Here is a 20,963-nt window from a genome sequence, read left to right as displayed (position 1 = left end):
TTTCCCAAAAACTAATCATATTACCAAGGTCTATCAATTCCATAAAAATTTTTTTTTTCATGTGTGATTTCAGTTCATTTCTCAATTTTTATGTGATTTTCAAAATTTCAATTCTTTGCATGTGAGTTAACGTTGCTTATGGGCTCGTGTTCTGCATGTATACATATAGTACATATACATACAGTAGTAAATGTCCTTGTGAGATTCCACACAGCGTGGATGCGAGAGGACTCGGAGACACGTCCCTGGACACGTGCACACACATTGATTTATGGTTTATCTTTATTAGAGGATTACTTTTTATGAGGTGTGTTAGCTCTCTTTCAACAGCCCTCTTCTTCTTGCCGTCTTTTAATGAGGGACGAAAGGTTGACATGATATTTGTCTTTAAGTACAGAGTGGCAGCCCGCAGGTCAGAAGCGCTGTCGTTTAATGACCGCTCGTCTTCTGAGGAGCGACCACACAGTGAATAATCCTGCTGTAATTAGCTCTTGTAGTGGATATGTCCTGCTTTAATCTGAATTCTCCTGGGCTTCCTGCTATATTCTGCTCCCTAAAGACAGACAGACAGAGAAAGAGAGAGAAAAGTGAGAGAGGGAGACCTCTCTCCCCTTCCTCTCTCTCTCTCTATCTCTCTCTCTCTCTGCATCTCTCTCCTCTCTCTCTCTCTCTCCCCTCCTCTCTGCTCTCCCCTTCCTCTCTTTTTTCTTCCTCTCCCTCTCTCTCTCCTCTACTCTCTTTCTCTCTCTTCTACTCTCTCTCTTTTTTTTTTTTTTTTTTTTTTTTTTTTTTTTATTTTGTGTGTGTGTGTGTGTGTGTGTGAGCGCGCGCGCGCGGCGCGCGGCGCGCGCGCGCGCGCGACGCGCGCCTCGCGCGCCGCGGCGCGACGCCCGCCTTCCGCTGGCGTTTTTGCGTCCCGCTGATCGCGCTCTCTCCTTCCGCGCTACTCGCGCGCTACTCCTCCCTCTCTCATTATCATCCTCTCCTTTATCTGCCCCTTTCTATCTCTCTCTCTCTCGCTTCTACTCTCTCATCTCTCTCTGCTCTTCCCGTCCCTGACTTAGACCCTCCTTGTTGCTTATACTGTCAGTAGTCAGTACTGTCTCTCTTTCTTACATACTCTCTCTCTCTCTCTCTCTCTCTCTCTCTCTCTCTCATTCATCTCACATGTTCACACCCTTTCTGCAAACTCGGCGAATGTGAGAATCTCACACAGTACACACACGTACACTCGCAGCTGTGTTTGCATTTATTACCATATGCTTGATTTAATTATGACCATCAGCTTCCCTCTGTTTGTCATTGTTGATGTTAGGCTTCTTAAAGGTCTTTAAGCCTAGAAGAACCCAGCTGCGGTGTCAAGCACCTTATCTATACATCATTCTTAAAGAAATTATCCAACGCAACGCAGTTTGTTTTAGATTCTCGGATTGTCGCGTATAAAATAATCACGTAATTTGATGTCGTTTAAAAAATATTGAGTTGATGGTTTAACTTGTGTAAGAAATGCAGCACAATCGGGAGGGTATATGAGCCGATCATATTTTGGTTTGAGGCGATTAAGAAAAATAACACTTTAGGATGTGCTGTTCTAGGAAACGGATTAGTGACGTGATGGTGCAACGTGAGTCGTCACGTATTTCCCTCTCGATAGCCGTAGCGCTGCGGGGTTCCTGTTGTGTCTCCGTCCCTTTTAATTACACGTTGCTGATCTAATGAATTATGATTAGTCTCTCTAGATTTCAGTCTGATTAGTGTATTTTAGCATGTCTATTTTATGGTGCAAAATATTCCCTCCAGTTTGCCCACACAAATCACTGAATCGCTTACAGGTTTAGATCATTGTTCATGTTTCTCAGTTCCTGTGTTTTTCCACGTAGCTTGTCATAGCCGGATCGTCCATCACCTGACCTAATGTCTGTTTATGGATTTAGATTTTGCCTTCTTGCCTTATTCAGAGTGACTTACATTTATCCAACTGAGCAATTGAGGGTTAAGGGTGCTCAGGGTACCTTGCCCTAGGATTCGAACTCATGACCTTCCGATCAGTGGTCCAACACCTTAACCACTAGGCTACCACATGCTCTTAATAAGCAATTACCAAAAAAAAAAGAAAAAGTAAAGAAAAATATCACTTTTTGTCTTTCTCAGTGAATATTTCTGCCGTCTTGTTTAGAAGAACGAGGCATTCTGGTATAGCGGGTCAATGGCATTATGGAGATCAGAACAGGAAGTGAGGTGACGTTTATGCTTCCGAACTGGACATCGTTCATTTTAGCTAATGTAATCAATTCATGATCTTTAGCAGTGAGGAAATAAAAAGAGATGCGTTCACGGCTGTTGACGTGATTATTATTTTAATTTTTAATTTTTTTCCAGTCCCAGTAATATATAGGGAGCTGATTGAGTGGAGTGGATGTTTAATTAAAACAATGACGATTTTAATTGAAGGCCTAAAATGGTTTGGCAATGAATATGATGCTTTGTATCGCATTCAGAGATTTATGTAGATGAATGCATTAATGTAATGGCTTCAAAGTGAAGGGGAGAGAGAGTGAGAGAGAGAGAGAGAGAGAGAGAGAGAGAGAGAGAGAGAGAGAGAGAGAGAAAGACCCCCCTCGTCCCTCGTTTAAGTTCATACACAAGCCAGATGGCTGTCTTTTCTTGCATGAGATTAAAAGATGTTTCTAATTCACAGCATTGCATCCTGGGCAAATAGATATCGCAAGGCTAAATCAGTTCTCCACTCAAAGTCACATAGCAGGGAGAAAGAGAGAATAAAAAGCACGATCTCCACCTCTTCCAGCACACATAGGTGTGAGAGAGGTTCTCCAGACGTGATCAGATGTTCACTGAACTACGCCCGGGAACTTATTGTTCACTTCCTAGAAAAAAAAAGCAGTCAGTGTTAATTGACTGCTCAGGGAGCCAACTGCTAGATTGGCTTATTATTAGAGCTAAACAGAGCTGTGAGAAAGGTGATGGTAATAATTACTGTCACAATTTAAAAAAGGTATTAATTAAAGCAAAAGATCAATGGAGGAAAAAAACAGAAGCATCGTGTGTGTCTGTGAGTGTCTCTTTTGTAAGCAGATTAGATTATGATTATTAGGATACAAACAAATCCTGTGTAATTATATATTTATTTCACAAAGTGAGAAGGTTTATAACATCTATTAAAAGAATTTTTATAAAATCCTTAATCTTTTAAGGTGCTTTAACTAGCGTGAAGTCGATCATATTAGAAATTCGTACGAGCTCTTTCAAAACATACCTGTGATTAATCGACACCTTCTGACCAATCAGATTCGAGAACACAGCGGTATAGTGGTTATTAATGCTTTCAGGTTGAAATGAAGGCCATAATGTGTAATTTATCACCTTATTATAAATGATGCTCAGAATGTTGGATCTAATTGCACTTCGTTCGCTCTTGGCTCTCGTTCCCTGAGCAGGTGACGCTGCCTTTTTGTGCAAGTCAACATATGCTAATTCAACCTGTACGCTGTGTATGTTATGCTAATATGGGTTTCACAGTAATGAAGATAATACACACTGTGACAGGTGTGTGTGTTTGTGTGTGTGTGTGTGTGTGTGTGTGTGTGTGTGTGTGTGTGTGTGTGTGTGTGTGTGTGTGTGTTACATTAACATACATTATGGCTGTGCACATTATCACCTCTTTCCACATGAGAGCCTGGTACAGTGAGGTGTATTTAATAATCTGTGTTTATCTTTTTTTTTAGGTTTTGTCAAAAAGACTTACCGTAAATCTGTTATTTTACAGATCAAAGCTTATTCTTTTGTGGGTTTGTTTATGCATCAGAAGCATAACCATAACTACTGTATGTGAGGCTGTGACCTTCAAGATTCAAGCTTGTGGCCTGAATAGTTTACTGTACAATACGATAATTATTACTCAACTTGAAGAATCTGAAAATCTGCTGCTGAAACTTTTCGTTTTTTTTTCTCTTTGCCTTAACATGAAGCACAAAGCTAGCTTGGTCAATTTGCTCAGCTAGTTTAACGTTAATATGTTTCATCAAGCAAGTTAATGTATCACTAACTGTGTTATTGTGATTTACTGTTAACTACGTATATACTATCTATGTACTATTCAGCATTAAGAAATACAGTATAACTAGTAGGGCAGTGGTGCTTCATGTGGTTTGGGGAAGTCGTGGCCTAATGGTTAGAGAGTCTGACTCCTAACCTTAAGGTTGTGGGTTCGAGTGTTGGACCGGCAATACCACGACTGAGGTGCCCTTGAGCAAGGCACTGAACCCCCCAACTGCTCCCCGGGTGCCGCAGCATAAATGGCTCCGGGTGTGTGTTCATGGTGTGTGCGTGTGTTCACTGCTGTGTGTGTGCACTTTAGATGGGTTAAATGCAGAGAACAAATTCTGAGAAAGGCTCTTAACCCTCTCTGCTCCAGGGGCGCTGTATCATGGCTGGCCCTGTGCTCTGACCCCAAACTTTGGGTACCCAAAGAAAGAATTTCACTGTGGTGTAATGTGTATGTGACAGAATAAAGGCTTCTATACTATTCTAGAAGTTGTGTGGTTTATATACAATAAATATGTTTGCTAGCAGGAGCTGGTGAGAACTAGCATTGAATAATAGTATACAAGTACAAATAGCATGTCAGCTGTATAAAAACAAACGAAAAGCGGAAAACCCTAAAAAACTATTTTTTAGTGCTGTTGCTACCGAAGAACAAAAAAAGAAGACAAAAGTCAAAGCTAAGATTTTAATGAAAACATGTATTATTTTCTCTCTCTCTCTCTCTCTCTCTCTCTCTCTCTCTCTCTCTCTCTCTCTCTCTCTCTCCCTTACTGTCTCTTAGATGGAATGTGCTCGGCCTCCAGGGGGCGCTGCTGAGTCACTTTGTTGAGCCGGTGTATCTGTACAGTGTGACTGTTGGCAGTGTGACACACACCGGTCACCTCTCCAGAACACTCAGCCAGAGGATGGAGCGTCTCGGCTCACTACCTGCCTGCTACCGTCGTAACCAGCCGCTACTCAGCAGTATGAAAAGCACACACACACACACACACACACACACACACACACACACACACACACACACACACACACACACACACACACACACTTTAATACTTAGTGGAAGGCCCTTCCTGCTCCAGAACACCTCAGTTAAACCTGTATGATGATTCACAGCTCCTCAGTTATTCCCAGATATCATCATGCTAGGCATATGCTAATCTGCAAGACGTCAATGCCATAACAAAGCTTTTTTTTTTGTTTGTTTTAAATTTACACAGATATACCCTCACCCTCCTTCTAATAGATTTTTTTTTCAACACCCTCTCCATACCGTAAGCAGATTCATCTCAGGTTGCAGCTTCACAGGTCACAACTTTCCACCTGTGCGTAATTGCTACCTTTCTGGGGTGTTGATTAGCCAGTTATCACTTGCCTCACTTTTTTTTTTTCAGATTATCCTGTGGTGTTTGGGTGTAAAATCAAATCTAATGCAGTGTTAGATTTAAACTCGTAACTCATAAGTTAAAATTTATCTCGTACATGAAAAAGACAAAAGAAAAAGGAAATCGGAAAAAGGCGTAGTTCTGATTTCCTACGTCAGAGTTCATTCGAACTACAGTTTACTAGCTATTGTGATTTTTAACAAATGTATTAATCATTGACGTCATCATTTTTATCCATCTGTTTCTATATACATTTATTGTAGTTAAACCTTCACAAAATGCTTGAGCTACTGTTAGTATCATTACAGCAGCTATTAACAGTCCTTAACTCACCACAATCAGATTTTTCCCCTCTTAATTTTATTAAAAAATTATAATAAAAATATCAATACAACTTGTAATCTTACTGAGAAATCAAAAATTACAAACTTCTTTTAAAAATCGGTTCATTATTATTTTTTAGATTACAGTATGTAAAGCGTCCATCCTATGTGTCCCTGTGAATAAGCCGTTACCATAGAAACGATAACGTTTCTTCTTCTAAGTTTACTTTAGTTTAATTTTATTTATATAGCACGCTTAGCAATAGAGACGAGTCGATATTTCTTCCTCATATCGACTCAGGGAGTTTTTCCTCACCACCGTCGCCTCAGGTTTGCTCATTGGGGTAAACATTAATTTAATTTGAAACTTTTTTTAACATTTTATTGTATATTTTTATACTTCTGTTAAGCTGCTTTCAGACAGCGTCCATTGCTAAAAGTGCTACAAGAATAAACTAAAGTAAATGAGTAGTCAAGACACATAGTTGAAAAGGAAAAACTCCCTGAGACCATATGAGAAAGAAACCTTTCGATCTTTTACAAGATTTATTTCTGCATGAATGAAACTACAGCAAAAAACTAGTTCTAACATTAACCATCAAAAAATCAGCAGTGCTGAGGTGTAATAAAATGTCAGAATTCTTCTTCTGTCATTAATATTACGTATTTTAATAAAGGGTGCCAATATTTTTGGCTCTGATTTCAAAGCTGAGCATACACTCCATATCATCTAAGTCTAATAATGAGCAGATTTATTTATTTATTTATTTATTTATCTTTAAGAAGAGTTTACAGTGTCCGGTTTCTCGTTCACAAATCTATGTTCAGAAGTAGATTCAGGAAGGAGAAGAATTTAAGAGGATTAATGGACAGAACCGTGACCTTTCCCAGTTAAACCAACAAAACACACACACACACACACACACACACTCACACACACACACACACACATGCTGACCCACGTCACCGAACTGTGCTATCGGCTCCGTCCTTCTTCCCCTTAATCAATCTAATCACATGGCTTATCAGCTGGAGAGGAGGAGTTTGCACTTTGCACCTCCGCTTCAGCCTTTTCATGGGATTTGATGAGCTCTTCCTCCATTGTGTTGCCTCTGTTGTTGGGGGGGGGAATGGCCTGGTTATTTTAAGCCCCGCTGTCATAAAGAACAGAGGTCTCCAGGAGCAAAGCAGAGCTATTATCACCACCGAGCAAATCGCTTCTTCACTTAATCAATGAGCCTGTCCTTCAGAAACGGGTCACACGTGTGCTGCGCTTTCTGCTGTGTGACACTGACATTACTGCTCAGTCTGGAAGAAATATACAATATAAATATGTAATGTTTGTGTACATGGAAAATTATATATAGCTTTTGTTTACAACAATTTACAAAACAAATTTGAAAATCATCTGGGGGGCACGGTGGCTTAGTGGTTAACACATTCGCCTCACATCTCCAGTGTTGCGGGTTCGATTCCCACCTCCGCCTTGTGTGTGTGGAGTTTGCATGCTCTCCCCGTGCCTCGGGGGTTTCCTCCGGGTACTCCGGTTTCCTCCCCCGGTCCAAAGACATGCATGGTAGGTTGATTGGCATCTCTGGAAAATTGTCCGGAGTGTGTGAGTGAATGAGAGTGTGTGTGTGCCCTGTGATGGGTTGGCACTCCGTCCAGGGTGTATCCTGCCTTGATGCCCGATGACGCCTCTGATAGGCACAGGCTCCCCGTGACCCGAGAGTTCGGATAAGCGGTAGAAAATAAATGCAAGGTCTATTAAAAATGTTACATACATTGCAACTGAAAATTGAACTGTACATGCAGGATATACAAAAGAGCTTCAGCCGATGAGCCGTCATTCAGGATGATATGTCTGACAGACACGCTGAGATCCGAGCAAAAGCCGTGGTATCTGAGGGTGGGAAAGAGAAGATAAGTTGAGTATCATCAGCATAGCAGTGGTAACTAGTTACTGATGTCTGATGGATGCAGAGCAGATTACTTCAGGATGGGAATAACCCTTGCTTTCTTGAAGGTAGTTGGCTTATTTATTAAAAAAATTATTTATTACATGGAAACACTTCTTTTCAGGTTATTTAGTATCCATAAAACCACAATTTTTGGATATCTGCTGTTAAGAGGGTGGAGGTCAAAGTGCGTCAGCTCATTCATTCATTTTCTACTGCTTATCTGAATTTCTCGGGTCACGGGGAGCCTGTGCCTATCTCAGGATGCAGGATGCAGGAGGCAGGATACACCCTGGAAGGAGTGCCAACTCTTCGCATGGCACACACACACACTCTCATTCACTCACACACTAAGGAGTTGCCAGAGATGCCAATCAACCTACCATGCATGTCCGGGGGACGAAACCGGAGTACCCGGAGGAAACCCCTGAGGCACGGGGAGAACATGCAAACTCCACACACACAAGGTGGAGGAGGGAATCGAACCCCCGACCCTGGAGGTGTGAGGCGAACGTGCTAACCACTAAGCCACCATGCCCTCCTTGTGTCAGCTCAATAAAAGTGAAATAACAGTTAGCAGAGCTCGTCGCCATTAAGGACGAGTCCCAGAACGATGAGCAGCAGAGGAATTGATCAGGATTTCATAGAGGAAGACAATCAAATACAGGGGAGTCAATGAGGGAAGCAAAAGGAGGCATGAAGGCATGAATGAAGTGAGGAAGAAAAAAAGGGGCAGACAAACAGAAAGAAAGAAAGAAAGAAAGAAAGAAAGAAAGAAAGAAAGAAAGAAAGAAAGAAAGAAAGAAAGGCACAGACACAGAGTGAGTCTATTACTGCATGGAAAAAGCAATAAGAGACAGGATCATTGTCCTGGTGGCAGACGATTCTTTGCGACTGTTCGTAGTAGAGTGGAGAAAAGAAAGAATTGAATTCACACTTGCAAGGAGAGAGAGAGAGAGTGTGGGAGATTATTCCTCCTCCAGCACGCCCGTTCGTTCTGTTTGTCAGCATTACATTGTGCGCTCCTCTCTCGACTTGTTTGCTTTCTGATTGAAATGCATGCCCGAGGAGATGCCTGAGGTTTACAGCGTCAAACGTTTGATAAAAAGCTTTAGTACCAAGATATGGCACGAGAACCTGTAGTCTACCAAGTCGTCAAGACAACGTGTTATACATGTCAGCAGCTTCTACCAGGAATACGTCGAATACTCACAAACACGTCTAGATTTTCACAGGTTTGTGTCGGTGTAAGAAAAGCGTTGTCAGGTCGGAGCTGAGAAATCGCTATCAGGCGCTAATGTGTGGTCAAACTGCGCTCGTGCTCAGAATGAGTGCTATGCTAATTGATGTGGCAAATATGTTTTGATTGAGGATTGAGAGAGGTCTTTTGTGGCTGCGACTGATGTTTACCGCACAGACACCACATTAGACTAAGCTAATGGAACACTCAAGCACTCAATGGCAATTAAGCAGGTTAAGTGAGTTGCCGGTCTCGCTAGCATAGCGCTCTAATGCGCTTTCTCCTCTCAGAACACGGCCTCGTTTTTTGTCCCTATACATGTTCTTATGGTCTCTCTCTCTCTCTCTCTCTCTCTCTCTCTCTCTCTCTCTCTCTCTCTCTCTCTCTCTCTCTCTCAATAGTAAGTAAACAGGATTCAGTATATCATCAATAACTCACTTTTGGACCTGCTGTTATAGAGAAATAATCAACAACATTATGGTGTGATATTCAGCAGCGTTACTGTTCCTGCCCACACGATTATTTTCCTGTAACAGCACAAGTCTTTAATTCCTCTCGTACAGCAGTAACACGGTTGTATTTCCTTAAAAAGATCAAACTTTTTATACATTTAATGTTAAGTTAATTCCTGTTCTCACTTAATTATCACCATCATAGCAATCGCAGTCGTTCCTTCACCGGCATTTTTTTTTTTTACTTTCTTGAATGTAATAAGATAAAGATAAAAACTCCAGCTTGTCATGTTCACATAAACTGTGGGATGTGATAGCCTAGTGTTGGAAGGTTGTGAGTCTAAATCCCACATCCACCAATCTGCTACTGCTGGGACCTTGAGCAAGGCCCTTAAACCTCAGTTGTATAGAATGTAAGTCACAAAGAAAAAGCAAAGATCTTTTGCATGCTAATTAATTCAAATGAGTTTAAGTGACAAAATTGTGTGTTAAATTAAATTAAATGCTCTGTGGTGCTAATAAATTGTCACATTATTATAGTACTCATTAAAAAAACAGTCTAATGTTTTAAAAATCTGTGAATTTTTTCCTACGAGAAGCTAATTTTCCTCCAAATGAAATTAGTAGCCTCATGAATTGCTGCAGAAATACGTGTAGTAAAAAAAAAAATCCTGAGAACTCTAATAAGAGACCCCGGGGTTGAGGACGTATGGTGTTTCTGCGTGAAGTCGATATTCGTACAGTACACTAATGGAGAAAATCTGTTAGGAACATGACCTTTGTTTAGCTGAGAATGTGCTCGGGCTTCCTGAGTGTGTATTAATGTCCACTTGGTGGTATTAGGTGAGCATTAAGTCCTACTTATGATAGTACAAGCTTTCTTCTGCTACTGTGTGTGATGATTGATCACTGTGTGTGTTTGTGTGTGTGTGTGTGTGTGTGTGTGTGTGTGTGTGTGTGTGTGTGTGTGTGTGTGTGTGTGTGTGTGTGTGTGTAATAGGTCTGAGCAGCAGTGAGTGTTGGCAGCAGCTCAAGGCATCGTGCTTGAGTGTGAACTGGACTGCAGGAGATGAGCAGCTGGAGGTGATCAACGCCTCCATGGGCAAACGCAGAGACTGTGGAGCTCCATCACGACTCTGTAAACGTGCACTTTTCACACGCTGGAACAGAGTCTACCGCAAAGTAAGAGCTGCTCCAACACGCACACACACACACACACACACACACACACACACACACACACACACACACACACACACACACTGCTGATATTTAGTGATACTATGAAACTAAGAAGATGTGCAGATTCTGTCAGCCTTAATAGAGAAAGTAAACTCTTTACGTCGCTGTCGCACGCTTCATAAATCTCATTTTCAAAAGCTCCGTATTTGTCCTTCACTCATTCAAAACGTAACGAGAGCGAACGCAACATCAGCAAAATATTTATCCGCTCCAGGTGGTGATGAAGAGCAAACAGAAAAGATTATCATTCAGAATTTTAAAAATATAAGAAAAATAAATAGAATATTTATGATGTAATAATAAAATGACTTTTTTTAAATATTGTTTTTTATAGACAGAATACAAGACTACAAGAATATGTAAAAAAAAAAAAAAGAATGTCCTGCCCACCCCCACCCCCCATCCCCATAGCCCCACCCCTACCCCCCCCCATCCCCATAGCCCCACCCCTTTCCCAGTGTTGTTATTTGCATACTGGAGGCTCACACAATGTATCATGGAAGATTGGAAATAAAATAATAATTATTGATTAATAAGTAAATAAATGAAAAAAATCCATAATAATAACAATTCCTTCCTTCCTTTCTTCCTTCACCCCCCCCCTTTCATTGTTTCCCTTCCACCCCTTATCTTTTCTTTCACTGGTTCCCTTCCTCCCTTCTTTCCATCATCCTTCTTTCTTTCCACCATCCTACCTTCCTTTCTTTTTTCTTTCCTTCCTTCCTTCCTTCCTTTCTTTTTTCCTTCCTTCCTTCCTTTCTTTTTTCCTTCCTTCCTTCCTTCCTTCCTTCCTTCCTTCCTTCCTTCCTTCCTTCCTTCCTTCCTTCCTTTCTTTTTTCCTTCCTTCCTTCCTACCTTCCTTCCTTCCTCCCTTTCTTTTTTTCCTTCCTTCCTTCCTTCCTTCCTTCCTTCCTTTCTTTTTTTCTTCCTTCCTTCCTTCCTTCCTTCCTTCCTTCCTTCCTTCCTTCCTTTTTTCTTCCTTCCTTCCTTCCTTCCTTCCTTCCTTCCTCCCTCCCTCCCTTCCTTCCTTCCTTCCTTCCTTCCAGCCTCCCTCCTTCCATCCAGCCTCCCTGCTTGCTTTCCTTCCTTCCTTCCATCCATCCATTCTTCCATCCATCCATCCATCCATCCATCCATCTTCAAGAGGTTTATTGTCATGTGCACAGTTAAAAGACAGGGCATCTGGTAGCCTAGTGGTTAAGTTGTTGGGCTACCGATCGGAAGGTTGTAACTTAGATCCCAGGTCCACCAAGCTGCCACTGTAAATAATAGAAATGTATGAAATATATACAAGAAAAAAATATACAGTGTTTACAGAGTAAGACAAGTAAGTGCTCAGTGTGTTGTGTGGTAGCAGTCAGTGGGGGTTATGGGGTGTGAGGTAGTGGTGTTCATCCCGCCTCTCTTTGCTTCCCTTCCACTCTTCATTCCTCCTTTCATTCCTTCCACCCATCTCTCTATACAGGATGTGAACTCTTGATCTCTGAACTCTTTTTTTCTTGGTTCTTAGGAACGAATCCAAACGTCTGCTGTGATGTTTTTTTTTTTACTCTGTAAAGTTTTGGTCGTTTTTAAACCCTTAAACGTCACACCGTCGTCTCCGACATATCGCCTTAGGAGAGATTAACGTTAACGCTCTCGTAAGTTTCGAGGTTTGGTATTTTTTATGATCTCTAACCATAACTTAAACCGAAACAGTATGAAGTCTGAGTTTTTACCGAAAACAAGTCAGGATGTTTGTAATGAGTTTCACTTTGTGAGAAAAACAGAAAAGCACACGGCCTCATCATGGAAGTGTACAGAAGAGCTCCGGCTGCTCTACCAAATGGTGGCAGTTAAAGTCTAATGACTGTAGAGCTGGTAATCATCGTGAAAAGCACTTGAGCAGCCTCCCATGGCAAACGCTCGGTGAGCACAGTGAGAGACGCACGAGCACACACGCTAATCTCCCAAGAAACTTTACTTTTCTCCATGCCTCTTCTTCATCTGCTGCACCTCTCTATCTCCTATCTGTGTGTTTGTGTGTGTGCGTGTGTGCGAGAGAGAGAGACAAAGAAAATGCACCAAAAATCTCACAGAATGTTCAATTGCTTGTGAAATTTAAATGGGGAGATTACACAGCTGTTGAAGTTCCCGCTTTGTGCCGGCTCATTCGTTTTTGTTTTGCTCTCTCACTCTCACTCAACTTCTTTCTTCCGCAGCTGGCAGCGAGCGCTCCGGGTTTGAGCACCGACCCGCTGACGTACGGCGAGGCCAAGCAGGCGGCAGCATCCTACCAGACCGCGAAGGACCAGTGGGTGCGAGCGCTGAGGGAAGCCGGGTTAGGGACCTGGGTCCGAAAACCGGCGGAACAAGAGCACTTCCTGCTGACGCCGTGAACGACGTGACAAAGTGACACAGACAAAATACCTCGCTGTACCTAAAGAGCGAGAGATTGAGAACGAACATGAACGTAAATGTGAAGACTTGGTATCCCTGATTGTGAAGAGGAGGAAAAGAAAAAAAGGGTTTCGGAAACGACTCTTCATTTTCACCTTCCTTCGTCCGCTTTCTCTATTCACCTACAGCTGTCACACTCCACTAAATGTGTGTGTGTGTGTGTGTGTGTGTGTGTGTGTGTGTGTGTGTGTGTGTGTGTGTGTGTGTGTGTGGTGTGTTAACCTTTGGCAAAGTGAAAGGCAGCATCCATGTTGTCATCACTGGCCTGTTTCCGGATGCTCGGCCCCTGTAGAGTTCTTCGCACACCGTCCAATTAAAGGCGCTGTCAGAATGATGTGCCCCTCCTCTCTCTCTCTCTCTCTCTCTCTCTCTCTCTCACACACACACACACACACACACACACACACACACACATATATACAAACCGTACCTTATTTTTTTTTCCCCTTCATCAAGCACACAAGCTCTCCTGCTCTCACCTCCAACAGAAAAAAGAGCAGGAGGGTGGTTTGACATTGCAGCGACAGGTTAATTCAAGCCCTTTTGTGTGCAGCGCAGGGAATATAAAGAGACGAGTGGAGGAAATAGTGACAAGCTAACATAAATGGTGCCATTAAAGCACGACGGGTCTGTACAGAGCGCTCGAGCTGCTACACCGCGTCGCTTTAATACCTCTCCGCTCATGACATGTCCTTGTTTTTTTTCTCTTTTCATTTATGTTGCATTACTGTGTATTTACTAAAGGCACACGACAGGAGCGGTGACCCACGCTGAAAGGGAAAAGGGGAGAATCGGACACAGAGGATCGCTGTGGAGGAGAAATTCTATTTGTTGGTGTGAAGTATACAGTATGGGATTATTGTTATTGGGCAAATCCCCATTCATGAAGAATAAAGCAGGCATTGAGAAGAGAAGAGAGATGTAGGCGGATAGCTGTAGCCTTTATTATTACACACTGGGGTTTTGCCACATGATATTTTTGCCACATGAGGTTTAATTATTATTACTACACAGTCGTATATTTTATTCATTTATTTATTTATTTATTTATTTTTAATGCTGTTACTACCTAGTCATGAGGTCAGTGTTTTTATCAGGCGACACACAATATCAGAGGACCAAAGGTGGACAAGATTTTAAAAAATCCTCCTTTAAAACTAATTTTAAAACTAAACCTTCAAAATTAAATTATGCAGCTGGCTCAATTTAAGGTTAAATAAAATCATTATGATAAAACATAAATCTGAGGTGTTGTTTAATACTAAAATGTTCCATTTCATGTATTCAGGAGAAAAAAAGATCTTTAAAAATAATTTTAAAATTCAAGTCGTTAAAAACTTAAAATCAATTAATAAACGTTGGGAACAAATGAATCAATAAATACTGATTTTTTTATAACAAGACATAAATATGATCTTACAAATCTCAATTCTCTGTGTCATTTTGAGAGACGATAAATAAAACTGAAAATAAAAATGTGTCCTTATCAGAGGAAAATATCAACATATGAGAAATACAATTCTAAAATTCAAATGTTAAAATCAGAGGGGAAAAAAAAAGCAGGGGAAAAACTATAAATAAATACTAAAATTAGTCTAAGGTTAGAAGAAATGCATAAATATAACCTTTTTAAAAAAAATAATAATCTGAATTTCCTGCTTCATATTAAATGAAGGAAATTAAATCAAATTTATAAAATTATTATATAGAGTTTTTTCAAGTCCAACAATTTTATTTTGTGGAAAAAAACTGAATAGAATAAAATAAAATGATATTTTATGTTTTAAAAAATTACAACATATTAAAAATGTATTATTTCTAATTTAGAATAATGGTTTGTGTTATCATTCGAACTGTAGAATTTTATTATAAAACATCAAATATTAAAACACACATTGTGTGTACAAAATTTTTAAAGATGATTAAATGTCTATTTTCTTTGCTATATTGAACCTTTTTGTCATTGATGATCTATCGAAATATATAAGAATTGATGTAAAAAAAATCCATTTATATATTAGTTGTTTGATCATAAGATCACATGTCAATCAAACTAAGTGGGTGGGATCAGCTCTTATCATTTATTTATAAGCTAATAGAGAAAACAAATATTAAAATTAAATTAATTAAATTTAATTTCTACTTTCATCCTTTGGAGTCTGATAAAAAACGAAAGCCTGATGATTTCTTGTCTATTTCAGATTTTAAGTTTGGATTTGAGATTCTCAGTGTATGAAGCAGAGTTTCTAAACGTGTCCTAGCTGTAAGAGCGACACCTAGTGGTGGTGCTACGAACATACCCTCAGTCCTGTGGGTGTTGGGATTTGTAAATGAGCCCTCTGAGCTGTGCATGATCACTTCTCTTTGCCCCCCCCAATATCAGTGTATTATCCTGAATCTGTGATTAACTGTAGACTGATACGTAATAGGCTGATGCAGTAGATTAGGATGGAGAGTCTCGTCCTCCATCACGGTCTTCCCCGGTCTTTTAAAACCTTGTGCTAATCCACGTAGAAGCTACGATAACGAGCGATGATCCACATCATCCCTGCTGTATCCACACTCCTTTATTATCCTTCGTTACTCACAGATTTTCCAGAAAGTCCAATCCGATCGTCTGTTTTTCTTTTGCTCTTAATTCCCCTACACAGGTTACATCCATATCAACGATTCGTCAACGAAAATATCACGAAAGTCAGTAGTAGGCATGTGACCGATCGGCAATATTGTAATATTCTCTGTATATTTTGTAAACTTTGTAAAAACAATGAGGTAAAAAAATGACAAAAAAAAATATCGAGGCGTCAAAATAAAATGTATATTTAAATCTGCAATTATTATGCTGCTAAGATCTGTACATTGCACTTCAGTTGTACCTTAAAAGTGAATGTTTATGTGAATAAACTAAGCATAAAAAAAAAAAACTCAAGGAACATTTGTGTCTTCACGCAGGTTCAGATGATTAAACTGTTGTGGAGCTGCTTGGATGAATATTCATGTCGACACCCACCGAACGTACATACGGTGAACGGTTTTTACTTTAACACCGGCGCTGATTTGAACGTTTCTGCTTTTAAGATTATAGTCAACCTGGTGGGCAGAAGATTTTCAGTCTGAGGATTTTTACAGGAAGAAGTTTGGATGTTTGAGCGTAGTATAGACTCGAGCAAAACTTTTGAAAGAACAAAAATCAGGTAAAAATCGGAGGGAAATAAATGCATATGTTTATTTTCAGACTGCTGATGAGAAAGTTATATTTTTTATTAAGAAAGTTAAAACTGCACACGGTACAAAAGCAATAAAACACTTCATGGTGTGCGGTTAAAGGGTGTGTGGTTTGTTTCCTGCTTCCACCACAACAATTACTCAAATCAGCAACTGATTTTCTCCTTTTATAGTGACACTATCTTTCTCTTGAAATTATTCTATTAAAACAAAAATGCAGCTCATGGCACATGACACGTAACCAGGAGGCATGGATGACACTGACACTGGAGACTCCTTCCATGAGAAACTCACCGTATCAAACATTTCACACACTTCATTCTGTGTATGTGGAGCGTCCCAGTAAAGATGTTACTATTAAAATAATAATGAATGATAATGAAAATTAATCAAAACCTTCTGACCAATCAGAATCAAGAATACAACCTTCATCAGTGAAGGTTTGTATGTGTGTGTATGTTTGTATCAGTGAAGGGGGCGTGACATCTGTGTGTGTATCAGTATCAGTGAAGGAGGCGTGGTCTCTGTGTGTGTGTGTTTGTATCAGTGAAGGGGGCGTGACCTCTGTGTGTGTATCAGTATCAGTGAATGGGGCGTGGTCTCCCTGTGTGCATCAGTATCAATGAAGGGGGCGTGATCTCTGTGTGTGTCGGTACCAGTGAAGGGAGCGTGGTCTCTGTGTGTGTGTGTCAGTATCAGTGAAGGAGGCGTGGTCTCTCTGTGTGTGTATCAGTGAAGGAGGCATGACCTCTGTGTGTATCAGTACCAGTGAAGGAGGTGTGGCCTCTGTGTGTATCAGTATCAGTGAAGGGGCGTGGCCTCTGTGTGTGTGTACCAGTGAAGGAGGCGTGATCTCTGTGTGTGTGTGTGTGTGTGTGTATCAGTGAAGGGGGCATGGCCTCTGTGTGTACCAGTACCAGTGAAGGAGGCGTGGCCTGTGTGTACCAGTAACAGTGAAGGGGGTGTGGCCTCTGTGTGTATCAGTACCAGTGAAGGAGGTGTGGCCTCTGTGTGTATCAGTACCAGTGAAGGGGGTGTGGCCTCTGTGTGTATCAGTACCAGTGAAGGAGGTGTGGCCTCTGTGTGTATCAGTACCAGTGAAGGGGGCGTGGCCTCTGTGTGTATCAGTATCAGTGAAGGAGGCGTGGCCTCTGTGTGTATCAGTACCAGTGAAGGAGGCGTGGTCTCTTTAATTGCGAGCAGTAATCGAGTACATTTAACAGTTTTAATGCAACACAAAAGTCTGAGAAAGTCACACAGTGTTCACCTTCTGACAATGACGTTTATTTACATGTTGTAGTCATGTGGTACAGATGTGTTTGAATGTAACACATTATCTCTAGGTTCACTATACACATTTCCACCATCACAGCATTTATACATTATTATAGTTTCTATTCAGACGTCTCAGATACACTATAGTTGTGTGGTGGGTTTTACGAAAGCGCTCCAAAGTCCAGAGCACATCCACACGATGGTGTGTGAAACGTCTAGTCCAACATCAATAATAATTTAGTCTCTGGTGACGGCTCTTGTCCTACAGCATTATATAAGACATCAGTACACTGGATCTAACGCGATGTTTAGCCTCCTGTCCAACAGGGGATAAGAATCGTGCCAAATTAAACATGACACATACATCATTTAACTCTATTCATAAAAAAACGCCATTAACACGTTCACATTTGATATTTTTCACTTCGGAAGATCAAATTACACAGCGATCACAACAGCGTTTTATTTTTAGATCTGACAGACAGCGAGATTTTTCATGCAGAATGAATAAAGCAATACTGTTCTTTAACAGAAAGTGTGTGTGTGTGTGTGTGTGTGTGTGTGTGTGTGTCCGTCTTTTTTTTTTTTACACCGAATGTCTGTTTAACTTGAGCGCACTATTCCATACAGAACATTGTGATTGTGTGCAATAAAAATCTCTGTACATCCAGCACAGGAAAGGAAGAAGATAATAAAGAGCGTAATGCTGAAGTGTGACTTAACTGCGCAAGAGCTAAAGTTGGGAACGGGGAGGAAGCTAAAAACAAGGATTTGAAGCATGTAGCATGTAGCAACGTTATGTTATTATATCAGAAATATCGTTCTTGATTTCGTTAAACCTTGAGAGAAAAACGAAGGACTGTCAGAATTTTCTAGGACTTTACTGTCATACGTGTTTGAGACATTCAGGTGAATAACAGGTGGGTGAAACGGCATAAAATTCAACTGTGGACATTTTTTTTTTAATTTGATTAAAGTTAAAAAAAAAAATAGAAATGAAAATAAATAAATAAATAAATAAATCGGCCGAGAGATTGATCGAGTCGAATATAACGTAAACGATAACTTTAATACGGATATAAATAAATTAAAAAAGCGCATTGCTGAAACAGTGTAAGAAGATTAAAGCACTCGTATGCTGTGAGAGGACAATAATAAAGTTTGCATCATGCCGTCTTGTCGTTGATTATTTTCCTCTAACAGCGTGCCTCGTTTGTATTCGTCGTATTAATCATCACTCTGAAATCTTCCCGGAAACAAACAAACAAACAAAAAAAAACAGGTAGTAAAGGTTTAAAAGGTTGTCGGCCAATCGGATTCCTGTTGCTAGGCAGATTTAGCGTAGCCGAGTGACATTGATTTTATCATTTATTTTATTTTATTTTATTTTAGTCTCTTGTACTAGAATGTCGGGAATTGTGCGGAAAATTGTATGCTGCTGTTTATGGTTCACCGGTTGGCATGTTGCCAAATCACCCACCTGAATACCTGAAGGAGGAACTGAAGCAAATCTCTCACACTCACTAGACGACGGTCCACCTGACTGATGTGAGTCAGCGTTACAGTGTGTGTGATTGTCATGTTAGCAGTGTGTGTGGTTCATGTTGTGTGTTCATGGTGACACACACACACACACAGCGTTCAAGAAATCAATACACCAATGTTTGGTTTTACTGTGCTTTCTCAAGCATTGTGTAGGTATGAAGGATTAGTGTGTGTGTGTGTGTGTGTGTGTGTGTGTGTGTGTGTGTGTGTGTGTGTGTGTGTGTTCACTTGTCCTGCAGCAGTGCTGGAATGTTGATGTTCCAGCCGATGGCCTGCCGATCGAAGCCACATGTGAACAAGTTACACGCCTGGTTCTCTTCGTTCCACACTGAGCAGCACACCATGCGCCGATGACCCTAGACACACACACACACACACACACACACACACACACAAACAAACAGAGTTAGGAAAAGCACAAGGCACATAAACACACGGTTATGCTTCACAAACACTTTTATGCTTGACAAATACCTCAAAACAGGATAAAACACAAACACGCATTTATGCTACACAAATAACACACACACACACCTGTCTGTTGCTGCGTGGGAGGCGGGCCAGTCGAACCCCGGTCATATCAAACAGCCGGACCTGTCTGTTGTCATGTGGCAGGGCGATGATCCTCTGGTTCGCTGAGACACTTATCCTACACACCAGGAAGAAAGAAAGTCACACGAAATCTGAATATTTAACAAAATGAGCGTCTTACAAACATTTCCTGATACTAAACTCAGCACATCGGCTCTGACACCGTCTCAGTGTTACCTGTTTACAGCAGAATCTGTGCGGATGGTTGCTATTGGGGACCTCATGTTCTTCAGGTCCCACACCTTGACAGTGCGATCATCGCTGCCAGACACCACATTGTCTCCCACTGTAAACACAGCTGATGTCACCGTGCTGCAACACACACAAACACACACACATCAGAATGTCTCCTTCACTGATACACACACAGAGGCCCCGCCTCCTTCAGATACACACACAGAGGCCACGCCTCATTTACTGATACACACACAGAGGCCACGACACCCTTCATTAATACATACACACACCCGCCCACACACACACACACACAGAGACCACACCTCTTTCACTGGTACTGATATACACACACACACACACACACACACATACAGAGACCACGCCCCCTTCACTAATACTGATACACACACAGAGGCCACGCCCCCTTCACTGGTACTGATACACACACACAGGCCACACCCCCCTTAACTGGTACTGATACACACACAGGCCACACCCCCCTTCACTGGTACTGATACACACACAGAGGCCACGCCCCCTTCACTGGTACTGATACACACACACAGGCCACACCCCCCTTAACTGGTACTGATACACACACAGGCCACACCCCCCTTCACTGGTACTGATACACACACAGAGGCCATGCCCCCTTCACTGGTACTGATACACACACACAGGCCACACCCCCCTTAACTGGTACTGATACACACACAGGCCACACCCCCCTTCACTGGTACTGATACACACACAGAGGCCACGCCCCCTTCACTGGTACTGATACACACACAGAGGCCACGCTTCCTTCACTGGTACTGATACACACAGAGGCCACGCCCCCTTTCACTGGTACTGATACACACAGAGGCCACACCTCCTTCAGCAGACATGTTAAACTAACATTTCTTTATTTTCCCATATCAACAATGACACATTTTTCTTTAACAGCTTTTTTCTCTCTCTCTTTTTTTTACACACTTGTTTCTAATCATTTCTTTATTTTCAGTTATTTGAGTCATTGCTGAGACGTATGGATGCAGTCCTCCAAG

The 20,963-nt window shown here is 41.2% G+C and overlaps 2 protein-coding genes across 6 annotated transcripts in view; one reads left to right on the top strand and one right to left on the bottom strand.

Annotated features, from left to right (window-relative positions):
- Nucleotides 1–19,438, top strand: part of adarb2 (adenosine deaminase RNA specific B2 (inactive)) — a 224,763-nt gene extending 205,325 nt beyond the window's left edge. Inside the window, exons 8-11 of the mRNA XM_047810758.1 lie at nt 4,844–5,025; nt 10,421–10,602; nt 12,864–13,313; nt 19,314–19,438. Coding sequence (XP_047666714.1) covers nt 4,844–5,025; nt 10,421–10,602; nt 12,864–13,040 — 541 coding nt within the window. The 3' untranslated portion in view covers nt 13,041–13,313; nt 19,314–19,438. The remainder of the gene's footprint in view (nt 1–4,843; nt 5,026–10,420; nt 10,603–12,863; nt 13,314–19,313) is intronic.
- Nucleotides 17,589–20,963, bottom strand: part of wdr37 (WD repeat domain 37) — a 35,645-nt gene continuing 32,270 nt past the window's right edge. For all 5 annotated transcript variants that reach the window (XM_047810759.1, XM_027159742.2, XM_027159741.2 and 2 more), the window contains 3 exons: nt 19,915–20,049; nt 19,681–19,795; nt 17,589–19,502 (listed from right to left, as the gene is read on the bottom strand). In XM_047810759.1, the coding sequence (XP_047666715.1) occupies nt 19,371–19,502; nt 19,681–19,795; nt 19,915–20,049 (382 nt within the window). In that variant the 3' untranslated portion in view covers nt 17,589–19,370. The remainder of the gene's footprint in view (nt 19,503–19,680; nt 19,796–19,914; nt 20,050–20,963) is intronic.

The sequence above is a fragment of the Tachysurus fulvidraco genome, chromosome 3 (genome assembly GCF_022655615.1).
Source record: "Tachysurus fulvidraco isolate hzauxx_2018 chromosome 3, HZAU_PFXX_2.0, whole genome shotgun sequence".
Lineage (NCBI taxonomy): Eukaryota > Metazoa > Chordata > Actinopteri > Siluriformes > Bagridae > Tachysurus > Tachysurus fulvidraco.
This window is presented reverse-complemented; position numbering and strand designations above follow the sequence as displayed.